The sequence below is a fragment of the Seriola dumerili genome, unplaced genomic scaffold, assembly GCF_002260705.1.
Source record: "Seriola dumerili isolate Sdu_G_001 unplaced genomic scaffold, Sdu_1.0 BDQW01000230.1, whole genome shotgun sequence".
In the NCBI taxonomy this organism is placed as follows: domain Eukaryota; kingdom Metazoa; phylum Chordata; class Actinopteri; order Carangiformes; family Carangidae; genus Seriola; species Seriola dumerili.
The window spans coordinates 1,108,499-1,121,467 of record NW_019174485.1 but is presented as its reverse complement, the minus strand read 5'-3'; the positions used below and the strand labels follow the sequence as shown (position 1 = coordinate 1,121,467).

At 46.0% G+C, this 12,969-nt stretch overlaps 1 protein-coding gene across 1 annotated transcript in view; it reads left to right on the top strand.

The window, feature by feature from the left end:
* Nucleotides 1–878: 878 nt before the first annotated feature.
* The window catches only part of LOC111229340 (B-cell lymphoma/leukemia 11A-like), a 34,196-nt gene continuing 22,105 nt past the window's right edge, over nt 879–12,969 (top strand). The window contains exons 1-2 of the mRNA XM_022755629.1: nt 879–1,179; nt 3,968–4,360. Of these exons, the coding sequence (XP_022611350.1) occupies nt 1,125–1,179; nt 3,968–4,360 (448 nt within the window). The 5' untranslated portion in view covers nt 879–1,124. The remainder of the gene's footprint in view (nt 1,180–3,967; nt 4,361–12,969) is intronic.

Sequence of the window (12,969 nt, the reverse complement as noted above, 5' to 3'; positions counted from 1 at the left end):
TTATACAGCCATATTGTAGCCTATTACATTTTTTAACAGAACTGAGTTCAACTAAATATTTTTATTCCACGTTCTTGCATTTCCGCCACCACATTTCATATGTGCATTCTGCTTAACCTCTCTACAAACTGGACCAAAAGCAACGTAAGTAGATCCACTATGGTGCCTTTCACAAAGCTTGTCCTATCACTGTGAAACAAACTGAACAAAATAAGAGGAAAATAAAACACTGAAAATCTCCTCGTGTCATCGCGGCAGATCAATACAATTTAGTAAAAAAGTAATAGGCCTGATCAGAATAAAATAAAAACACCTATCAATAGTGTAAAAATAGAACCTCCAGTCTACACTGTAAATTTACATAATCACTGAATATTCATGTCCACCTGAAAATAAGCGGTGATAAATATGAATGAAACGGTGATGTTAGATTTATCCTCCACCACATCCCTGCTACACAACGCTCTTTGCTTCGTGCGCTTTTTACTGCTACTCGACTTCCTAGGATAACTCGACTCCTCTCTCTCTCTCTCTCTCTCTCTCTCATTCTCTCTCTCTCTCTCTCTCTCGCTCTCTCTCTCTCTCTCTCTCTCGCTCGCTCTCTCTCGCTCTCTCTTGCTCTTGCTCGCTCTCTCTCCCCCTTAGCCCAGCCCCCTTGATCCCCTCTGTCCATTGGTGTCTTCAGTGTCTCTTTTCTCCTTCCACCCCCCACCCCCCTCCTCCTTCCATAGGTAGTCCATAATGAGTGTCCATTGGTTTTTATTATGGCTTGTCCCCCTCCCACTGGCTGCCTTCGCCCTGCCCATGTTTTGTATGTCTCAGTCCGTCCATCTCCTGACGTTCAAGTTCGCAGGAACGTCACGTCCGCACTTGAACTTGCAGCTCAGGGGGGCTTCGCCGTACCCCCATCACTCTGTCTTTGCGAAAAAGTCATGAAGAGCTCCGCACAGCCCGTAGCGCTCTACGCCTCAGCCTCTGTATGATCCGCAGTTCATTTGCTGTGTTTTTTTTTTCTTTCCTATTTGGATGTCAGACGCATCAATGAAGATATTTCGTTTGGAGTCTACCTTGTAGGAACGGATTTCCCAATGTGAACTCAGCTGAAAAGCCGCCACTAAAACAACATGTCTCGCCGCAAGCAAGGCAAACCCCAGCACTTGAGCAAACGGGAGTTTTCGCGTAAGTGGAGATAAATCGCATTTTACTTTCATTTGGCTGTTCTTCACCTCTCAGCGAGCCTACTCTTTTTTTCTGTTTAGGGCAACTTCCTTGGGGAATTGTGATAGGTAGGATACGGCCACGGACGGACTGTCCTGAGTGAAATTACAAACATATCCAAGGCTGAAGGTTATTTTAAAATGATTATGGCATCATCTGATCAAAGTTTTGAAACAACGTGACAGCTTCAACTTGTGTTGGTTAAGGTGTTGTATAACGCAGCCTTCAAGGTTTCTTTCGCCATTAAAGGGCATGCATGGGCTCAATGGCCAGAGACCTTTGCCTATATGAAGACTGCCCATACTACTGCTGCTGCTGCTGCTGCTGCTGCCGCTGCTGCCTTCCGCTGAGAAGTTTTCAGGTGCGGCCTGTAAAGCTATTCCACCACTACAACCGACCCTCTTTTACCGTTGTAAGAATGGATTTCCAGAGGTTCGGGCTGGTTTGGACACAGGGAAGTGGTGTTTACATACCCGCTTGTCCACAGCGCAGAGACCTCGTGTGCGTTGCCTAGAAGGAATACTGTTTCTGTGCAGCCGCTTGCTTAAAGACAGTGTAGGTCATGTGTAGTATGTTATCTTTCACCATTAACAGATATTTGTAGCATAGATCCACGGGAATCTCCGCGAGCGTTACTACTGTTTTACGACCGCGAGAGAGGAAAACCAGGAAAGTGGTTTTACGCGCGTGTGTGATAAAATTGCAGGGCACAGACTGAGATTGCATGGTGGGGTTTTTTTTTTTTTCTTCGGCGCTGTCGAGATACATTTGTGTTTGGAGGAGAATTATTCCCAACCATTTGTGTGATGCCAGCAGGAACTGCTTTATCAATTCACTCTTACGCGCGTCAGTGAATGAGGAGACGTCTCCAAATACACTGATTGTTTCCATTTAAGTTTTAGTAGGAGATTAGGAGCCCATGTATTTCCTTTGTCCTTAATTATTTTCATCTTAAACGTTTCTCTGCGAGGTCGTGGTTGATCCCTTTTCGATTGAAACCAATTATGCCCTCGCAACATGTATGCTTTCATTTGCCGGACAATTGTCAGAAGTTTTGCCAGTGGGGGGCGCAATATGATTGTAGTCCTGTAGGCCACTGCTGAACTTGAACTTGATCCACTTCATCTCACTGCTGCTTGACCAAGAGGATCGGTTTAGTAGAAATAAGAGATTGTAGCATATATTTCATGTCCCTTGCCTTGCTGATGTGTTTGTTTTATCTAAGGGAGAAAAAAATTATGAAATAGAAATATTCAGATTATTGAAAGAGTATGCAGAGAGAAAGTGTTTACAGACAACAGCTGTGGGCCTGTTTTCAATGGAGCAATTCACAAAAATTAGACGTTTTTAAAACCTTTTTTTTTTTTTTACCCTTACAGATGTTTCATTTAACCTGTTTAATTTAGAATTTTGGCTCTGACCCAGATTTAGTTTAGTTTCACTTAGTTTGGAATAAAACTCATGTTTTTATATATTCATATTATTAATTTGAACAACACAATACTTGCAACTGCATGGTCACGCTTTGCATAATTTTATTTTGGGGCCAGTGATGAGCTGTCCTGTAGCAAAGGCACACTTTATTACATATTTATACATGCAGAGAGGAAATGAATGTGCTGTATATGCCTGATGCTTGCATTTGTTTTTCTTTTTTTTATTCATTCATTTGAAAAGGAAAAAAAAAAACATCTCAGTTTTTCCATTTTTCTGTGAGTGAGTTGGCTGAAATTATTGATCCACAGGAAGTCATAATAGTCTAAAATGGCAAACGAAGAGGCCTAATGATTTTCCTGATAGTGGAACAGACCTACCTCAGTATCCCAGTGGGAAACATTGGCCTAAACTACTTTAAATTCTGGCACAGTCAGATGTCTGAAAAAAGGATTATATTTTAGTTTTCAAAGTTATTCACATCACTCTTGCTTGGCATCAAAATGAGATTATTTGGTTTGAAGAAAATCTTTCCACCTAACCCAGCCTCACACACCTCGCCTATGTCCATGGCATAAGCTGGTTAAGATAAGCTCCAGTAAAATAGGGGCGAATTCCCTCATCTTTAATGCAGTTGAACATACAAGTAACAGGGCCTATCTTGCATAGTCCCTCACCACCTTCTCGTCTGACCCGACACGGAATTAAAGGTTGAACCAGCGGCAAGAATTCATCACATCTTATCTCAACATCCCAGTCGGGGCGCCCAGTGTCGTTTACCGTGTGGCTAGATTACTTCTTTTAAAATGCTCTCTCTCTCTTCTCTCTCTTCTCTCTCTTCTCTCTCTCTCTCTCTCTCTCTCTCTCTCTCTGTCGGTACTTCAGGGACCTACTCCACATCCAACCCCTCAATGTCTAACCTTGGTTCACGAGATCCCAGCACTTTTAACGAAATGGGGTCCAATCATCTTGAACTCAAATTAGAATCTATTTTTTGATTCTCAGAGGTGTTAGGTTCATTAAAAAAGCGAGATTGGCAGCACAATAAAGAGGGTCAAGCAACTTAATCATTTGGCTGCTGCCTGCAAGCTGAACATGTCAGTCCTTATCGAAGTAGTCTGTGCTTTCTTTCTTTCTTTCTTTCTTTCTTTCTTTCTTTCTTTCTTTCTTTCTTTCTTTCTTTTTTTTTTACATTGTTTACAACTTGACCTTATTCCTGTATTTGTCTTCAAATATTGTCGTTTACAAGCACTACACAATCCCTGCCTCTCTCTGTACTGTATCTCACATGTCTCCCTCTTGCCTGCCCATCCAGCTGAGCCGCTGTCAGGTGTTCTACCAGAAGAAGACTCTCAGGACTCCCCCAGGCTGGGAGTGGCTCAGGTTGACACCCTAAAAGGGGACCAGGACCTGCTGACCTGCGGCCAGTGCCACTCCCGCTTCCCGCTGGCTGACATCCTGCTGTTCATTGAACACAAACGGAGGCAGTGCCACGGGAGCCTCTGCACGGACAAACCTCTGGACAGGCCACCATCCTCCCCGCTCGCCTCGCCCCTCTCCACGTCCTCCACGCACTCGCGGACCCACCATCAGCACCCGCGGAGGGTGTGTCACCCCGTTGAGGTGGCTGTTCAGGTGTCGCCGCAGGATGAGGATTGTTTATCTTCACCCTTGCAAGGAATAATCCCCAAGCTGGAGAATATCACAGGTAAACACACTGGGAGCTTAAAATGGCTGCCATGCAAGAGAGAGCAAATGAGCAAGAAAAAAAAAAAAATGTGGGCAGTGAGTCTTTGAGGTCTGAAGGTGTGCTGAGTGGGTCACACTCTGCAAGGTTCATAGAGAGTTTATTTCAAACCAGAACAATTGACAATTTCTCTCTGGTGTTTTTCTTGCCTCTGATAGTGAGGATGTATCCAATCTGCATAACCAGGGTGTGAAATATCTGCCGCTGCATTTAGGAGCTGTGAATCTCGCTCAGCTGAGCCACGAACCCACATGAAGACAAGCCGTCCTCAAAATGATTGTGAGAAATGGAAACATTCGCAGACAGTGAAAAAGACACACACGGCGACAGACAAAGACGCAGATTATGAAAGAGAGGAAGAGAGAGAGAGGGAGTAAAAAAAGAATTTCTTTTGGTTTGTTGCTGCATCACAGATGTGCTTAGATCCTGTGGCCTCCACATTCTCTCTCATGTGGTGGTGAGAGATGTATCTCCATCCCTCCCTGGCTTATTACACTGTCATATCTCCCTCTCCCTCAAATATGCGCCTGCAAAGGCTCACTATGATGCTAAAATTAAAAAGAGACAGAAAAGAATGTAATTATGCTGATCTATCAAGGAAGAAGCGTTTATTTGAGGAACCCTACAGCCACTAATTGTCAGTGTTTTTTCTTGATTTGAGTAATTAAGGACTTCTTAAGGCAGCTGCTCGGTTTGCTGGTTGTCCACCGGGGCTAAATGAGGCTGTAGTGAAAACACGAGTCGCTGTGCAAACAAGCATGAGTCCCTTATGACGGGTTTTACAGAGTGGGGTTTGATTTTGACCAGCCTATTTGAATGTTTATTCATTTCCTTTAACAGATCCGATATCGTGTGCCAGATTGGGCTGATTGTCTGGGCAGTTGTGATTTAATTTGAAGCCAATTCAGGCTAAATGCACGGAGAGTAGCACTCAACAATGTGCGCTACTGTACTGCATTAGTCAGTGCTTCAGCTTTGCAGATGGCATTGTAAAGGGACCACTGTTATCTGTTGTTAGCTAGTTATCCCTCTGTCGTACAGAATGACCACTGTTCATTAGTGTGCAGTTTGTTAAACATCTGTGCGCACACACACACACACACACACACACACACACACACGTGGACATGTACACACACACACACACACACACACACACACACACACACACACATACACATTCGACATGCCTCTTGGCCCTGTCAGCTGTTTGACCATGTTTTTCTTTGCTCATTTAGTTCATCGTGCAGTGGAGTTCACATGATATCATAAGGTCACTAGCATTGTGAGCAGAGCTTTATTTATAGGTCTCATGTCTCTGCACATTGTGTAAGCGCCAGGATTTACTTGAGTTGATAATGAATAGATTAACTTGGTTTGTATGAGGAGTGAGATTGCTTCCTGTTGTGATGCCTCATTTGATTGTGTGAGGTGAGTGCCAATGCAGATAAAGAAAAGGATAAACCAGCAACAGATCTTGGGTCAGACAGGAGATGCAGCCACCGTACGGGACAGACCACACATCAGTCACATATGCATAAAAGTCAGCCCCCCCCCCCCTCCCCCCCCCCCCTCCCCCCCCTTTTTCTGTTTTCCAAGATTGATGGATCCAGACTGGCAGTGCCAGCGCGCCACCCCATTCTCCATATGCTAGCTGCCATGTTCTCTCACCCTGCTCAGTTAGAGGCTGACACTGAGCTGAGGCGTCTCAATACATACTGTCCCCACACACACTGTAACTGTGCCATACTGGCTTCATGTCCAGTTCATTCCAGTGGAGTGTGTTACATGTTACATTTAGTGTATGCTGCTGTGCTGCATACACTCAAATGAATGTGACCCCTCCGCTCCCCACCCTCCTCCTGAAATGTCAGTCGACACAGATAGATCTCTGTATGGAGAGCAGCTTAAACAGGCGGGGGCTTGGGTTTAGGTGCAGGAAAGAAGCTGCTGGATTTAAAGCGAGATGACACCCAGGATGGTTGAACTATGAGGTGGGTGGGGGGTGGAGGGTGGGGGTGGTTGGGGGGCAGTTGTCTGTGATACACCCAGCGCTGGATATTGAAGCTTTGCCTCTCACTCTCCGTCCACGGGACAGCTGAGGCCGTCTGGGAGTCTCATGGCTGCAGCTGGGGCTGGGGTCTGCAGTCTGGAGCTCTGGGCCGTTAGAAGAGGGCAGAGCAGCCTGCGTGCCATCATTTGCATGATAAACAATTTAAGATATGCATAGGGACACCGAAGCTTGTCTCCAGATTATGGATGGCCCAGAAAAAGAGCAGATGACAGTTTCTCACACAAACTATGTGACTGCAGGGTCGTGTAAAACTGGATTTATTCCACGGGATATAATAACTACTAAAGAGGAAGAGCGGCGAAGAAGATCCATAGTTTTTATTTACATTCACATTCACTAACGCACAGACTAAATGCGAAATGTTATCGTGTTTGTTTGGTCTGATTTAGGATGCACAACCACACCACTGTGTAAAGGCTTCATCATGTCCTACATACCATAATTAGTATTTTTACAAATCGTTTCTCTTCGCTACATTTTATGAGCGTGGTGCCACATTCTTGCGCTCGTATTGCTGCATTACTGTACCCTGTATTTATCCATCTCAGCATTAGCACCTCTCGCATCCTCGCCAGTGTAGCCGCGTGTGGTAATGAGGCCATTGTAGCCGCGTAAATCGACCACCATCTCACACTTCTGCCTCTTTCCAGCACGCTGCCTCCATTGTAACCTGGACTCTGAATCGATACTGAGTTAATTATGGCAGCCACCTTTCCCCTTTTTCCCTCTATGAGAAGGAAAACATTCTTACGACGGAGCGGTATTTCTTGTAACACCTCTCTGTGGCTGTAGTGTGTCTTCTTGCAGCAGCTTGCCTGTCCTGTTTGTCCCTGTGTGTTGTGGAGACAAAGGTATTTAGCAGGCTCTGTATTGGCACTGTGCCACCTTTCTCCAAACCACCAGCCCCCCCCATAAGCACACATATACACACTGGGTATCTGTCAGGCAGAACTGGGGGGCTGGGCTGGGCTGTGCATGGGGAGTGTGTGTGTGTGTGTGTGTTAGTGTGTGTGTGTGTGTGTGTGTGTGTGTGTGTGTGTGGTGTTGTGTGTGGTGTGTGTGGGGTGGGTGGGTGGGTGGTGGTGGAGGGTGTAAGAGGCTCCTTGGTAGTGATGTCTTTTTTTTCCGGTGTCCAGTATGTCTGTGCGTGCATATGGGTCGCTGTGCAAGTTCACATGTGGCGTGTGCCTTTGTTTTCGGTGATCACTTTAATTGATAGTGAAAAGGCACAGATGCATGCTATTGTAATTATTGGATACCAGCTAATATTTTCAACATAAACTCCATTGTCTGTAAAAACTGACTCTAATTTGATCCTACAGCTGCTCCGGGCTCTGATAAAATCAGTCCTATTTTTGGCTGTGGGCTCCACTAAGTTTTAATGAAGGTGAACAGGAATGGTTTTTAGGATGAATTTTTCATAGAGGACATTTTTGTATTCCGAAGCCAAGCTCTAAACACCCACAAATGTTGTCGGCGGAGATTCGTCAGCCTTTGTTGTTGGATTGAGTGTTAGTGGCCTTGGCTGCATTCAAGTGCTGAGGTCTAGCGGATGTTTACATCTCGAGTGTGGATGCAGTGTTAAACTAATGTATGTGCATATGTGTGCATGTGTGTGTGGGTTTTGACCACTTAAGCTGTTTATAGCTTTCCGTGTGTGTGTGTGTGAGAGAGAAAGGGTGTGTGTGTCGGGCTGTTTGTTAAGGCTTTACTACCCTGGGCGTGCAGGCTGAACATGAAAGGGTCTTTGACTTGGCAAGCCTCGCCTGAGGACACCCCTCTGTGGACCATGCCAGGCCAGACTTGGCACAGAGCGCTGGGCCCGAGGGACGGGCTGGGCCTAAATATGTGTGTGTAAGAGGGAGGTAGAGGAGGTGTATCTGTGTGTTAAAATGATGTTTTGTGGGTTTAGGAAGCAGGACTTATGGTGAGGTGGCGGGTATGTGTGTGACTGACAGCGGGAGTGTGTGTGTACTTAAGGGTAGGTATGCAGGAGACTGTGGGTTTGTGTGTGTTTGCGTGTGTGTGTGTGTGTGTGTGTGTGTGTGTGTGTGTGTGTGTGTGTGTGTGTGTGTGTGTGTGTGTGTGTGTGTGTGCTGTCCCCAGGGCTCCTAGCTTGGGCTTCCTGTGTCTCTGTTTGTCTTCTAACAACCCCAGTACGACAGCCTCAGGCCATTCAGGTGGAGGCTAGTTGAAGTATGCACAAACACACACACACACACACACACACACACACACACACACACACACACACACACACACACACACACACACACACACACAAACAAACACACACATGCACACATAAGCACAAAAAGAGGCTTAAACAAATGCATGCACCTATCCACAAATGTACACACACCTGTTTTATGAACACAACAATGCCCCCCTCCCGACACACACACACACATGCAGACTGTCACACACATGTACAGTGTAAACCCCCTCCTGTGAAACTGTGTTGTGTCTGTAATAAATGTGTTGTGGCAGAGGCCCCATGATGTGTTGTGAGTTGATGAGATCTGTCAGAAACATATGATCCTTATTTTGCCCCCTCCAATCATACCCCCCCCCCACCCCCCCCACCCCCCGCCCCATCGTTTCTCTGTCTGTGCTTCCTCGGTCTCTCTATCTCTCTCTATCTCTCTCTCTCTCACTCACACTCTCTCTCCACGCATCGCTCCAGTAGTTTGTCTCGAGGGACTGGAAACTCTAAGTTTTGGCTACATTAGCGTGTCTGCACCTCTTAAAGGCTTCCAACATCCACTCTAGACCTCATTCTCACTCAGATTTGGCTGCAGAGCAAGCCAGAGGACACACACACATACACACAGACACACACTCGCGCATATACACTTTTACACACACATTCACTGCCTCTTTCTATCCCCTCTACCTACTGTCAAGCAAAGCTATACGACAGAAACAACCTTGTTTGTCCACAGACGCGTCACGCGGGATGAAAAAGTATCCTCAGAAATAAGCGTGTCCTGCCGCTGTCCTGTCAATAGCGTGGCAGGCAGTCACATCCCAGGGTCAGGGGTCATCTGACAGCGTCAGGGCCTGTCACGCCAGCCGCCGGCTTCACCACCTGCAGGTTAATGACTTTATTTTTAGACAGAACAGAAACAGAGAAGAAAAAGTGTCTTTGATACAGCTGTAGCTCAGGAAGTGGCGGATGAGAGCAAAAAGGACAGAAGAGGTATTTTAGGAAGGCAGGTTAGTTTAGGGTGAGAATAGGAAGAGAGATTTGAGCAAGGTAATTTTCTAAAAAACTTCCCCGTTTTTTTTTTTTTTCTTTTAGGTCTGATTTAGCTCACTGATTTAAACTGATCCAGATTTTATTGTTTAGTAGCTTGGAGAGTCTGTGTCACACTATCACAACCTGTATCACTACTCAGTATGTCACCTCAACCTCTTGTGTTCCTATTATGACTGTAGTGTTTATAGATGTGGTGCTGCAGGGCTGTTGCTTTGTCTTTCTCACACCCATGGTGATAATGCTGAGGCCATGGGAGAGCCACACAGACCAGGGCCTCATGTTAGTCTGAACCCACTGATCCTGGTCACTATCTGTCTCGCTAGTGTTTCTTCCTCCACTATCTGTCCCACTGCAGGTCCCAGTGCTGGGCTTGGCCTGTCTATGGGTGTGTGCGAGTCTATTTGTACCTTTTGTATGTTGGTGGGTGGTCGTCTACAGCTGTGTCTCGCCAGCGTTATCTCCACCAGAGAGATACGGCACAGAGAGGGCCCCTGTGTCTGACGTTACACTTGTGAAAACTCACAGCCCTCTGTTTGTATGCGTGTGTGTTTGCGTGTGTGTGTGTGTGTGTGTGTGTGTGTGTGTGTGTGTGCGTGAGAGAGTCTTAGAGTGCTTTAGCGTGTACATGTTCATGCAAACCATGTCTGCAGCAGCACTTTTTCATGAATGTATACTAATAGGTTGCTGTATTCCTCAGGGGGTTTTGTATTCAAAAGCTCATTGCCTCCTAATAGCTCAAGTTAACTGTACATTTGATCTTAGATTCAAATCCCACGTCTTATAAATGATGATCAGAAGATAGGGCCTTCATTCATTTTTAAGAGAGTGTTAATTTGGTTATTAGAAGCACTTTAGGCTATATGCTGGTTTCCGTGTACTGCAGTTTGCTTTGCACTAAATGCATGCAGGCACGATTTGGCACTCCAATGAGACTGACACACACCGTCATCACGGATGCATGCACGCACACACATACTTACACCTCCACTCCATCCCCCACACCAAACTGACCCCCAACCCTCATCACACACAGACACACACACACACGCACACGCACGCACACACACACACACATACACACACACTCATAAATGCACACTCCTGTCCCAGGCACCCTTTACTTTTGCAGGCTGAATCTCACTGATAACATGCTGGCGCCCTCATTTAAATTTGAAGCGCTTCTTTAATCTTCAAAGGCCTGATTGCTTTATGAATATGCATGGACTGAGCTGACTCTCAGTTCATTACCTTGTTGTAAATTCTAATGACCATTAGGGCCCCGCGCGGTAATTGCCAATTGTTTTGCATTTTTGATTAGCCCATTACCGGAGCGCATTCTGAACATGTCTGCCCTGCCTGCCTGCCAGGCCACGGCAAGAAGCAGAGGGAGGGAGGGAGAGATGAAGAGGAGAGAAAAAAGGGAGAGCGTGCGAGGGAAGCTAGTGTGAGGGCATGGAGACACGGTTTAGGTAGCATAAATTTCGAGGCTTGGCTCAAAATGTTAGTTGTGTTTAGGAAGGAAAAAAGGGATGAAAGACACGAGGCAAGAAATGTAGAACTGGATGTTCCGTAAACAAACGCCGTCCAGGTTGTTTCTGTAGAGCTTGAGTGCAAGAGCGTGTACCTGGCTGCATTTACGTCAGCCTGTGTATTTGTTGACTGTGTCCGCCTTTCTGTGTGTACATGTCCAAGTTTGCGTGCAGTTCGTCGGGCTGGATGGGGTGGGCGGTGTGCCGGGAGTGGTGGGGAGGGGTCTGGTAGTGCATCCCAATCCACGCCGTGCCTAGGACTTATGAAAGATTGATGGCTCCTAGCAGAATGGCATCACCCTGCTACAACTTGATAACATCTAATGGATAATTTAGCGCTCTAAAACCGGCAGGCTGCTCCCACTCTATGGCAGGCTGGAGAGGACAGCAGCTGCTGGGCTTTTGGGGCAGCGGCCATGGCTGTTTGTCGGAGAGAGAGGCATGAAAGAGGGAGGAAGAGAGATGGAAAATGTGTGTGTGTGTGTGTGTGTGTGTGTGTGTGTGTGTGTTTATGTGACCTAGTCCTAGTCCATAACCCATACCAGGAGTCAAGAGTTGATTAGCCAGCTCTTGTCACAATTGTTAGCCAGAAAACTCTCTCTTTCTCTCTATTTCTCTGTCTCTGTCTCTCTCTCTCTCTGGCCCAATATGCACCTGAACTTCTAAATACTCCTGCAATAGTCCTTGTCAGCGTTGTGTGGGAGCAGGAGCTGGAGTTGTTTCATTGTGTAAGGACCTCTGTCAGGATCTAGCATGATTTCTGGAAATCTTACAGTGTAGGTTTAGTGCAATCAAAAGCAAAAACAAAAAAAAATCATAAATTACATTATATTTAGTTAAAGGAAATATAAAATAAATGAAGAACGGCAAAGGTAAGAACATTTTGTTTGCTTTATGTAGCCACCAGAGGAGCCATACATTGCACTGAAGAGCGTGTTATCTCCATATAGAAGTTGTGTTGTGATGCCTAAAATCCAGACACTTAGCTTGACCCGTAAGAATACGACACAATCTGTCGTAAACTGCAATCATGCAAAAACACACTGGACATTTACCACACTCTTGTTGATGTAAATGGACTGGACTCAATATTAGAAACACCTCTCAGTATAACCCATCACCATTCAAATTAGAGCCTTCAAAGTGAGCGTGTTGAATTAACGTCTCTCTAAATGAGATTCAGCTGAGTCTAAGTTTTGAAATGAATCATTTAGTTAGCCGGCGTGGCAATTCACAGCGCTCATCCTCTGTGGTGTCCCTATTTTCCCACTTGCGGCCCTATGCTTGAATGCAGAAAACTGCCTCCCAGATAATTGAATCCATAAATGTTTGCAGGATCTTTGTGTGAATGAGGCTTCTCCCTGTTTCTTCTCTTTCTCTCTTTCTCTCATGTACGGTTCATAATCTCCATCGTGTTTACACACACAGCACCGAGGCCTACTGTCAGTCTCTTATTCCCACACTATTAAGCTGTTGACAGTTTGGTTAATCGTCCCGCAGTTTGACTTCAGGGGAATCGGAGAGGGGTCAGCAGAGTCCGTCTCCGAGGTGTGGAGAGAAAGTGGCCTACGTGTGCATGCTGTTCTTCACTCTGTGGCATGCCTCCGTGTCTTGAGTTTGTCTCGTTTTAACAGGGGGGGGGGTGCATTGGCAGGAGAGGAGGGGGAGGAGGAGGAGGAGGAGGGGGGGGGGGGGGGGGGTGTTC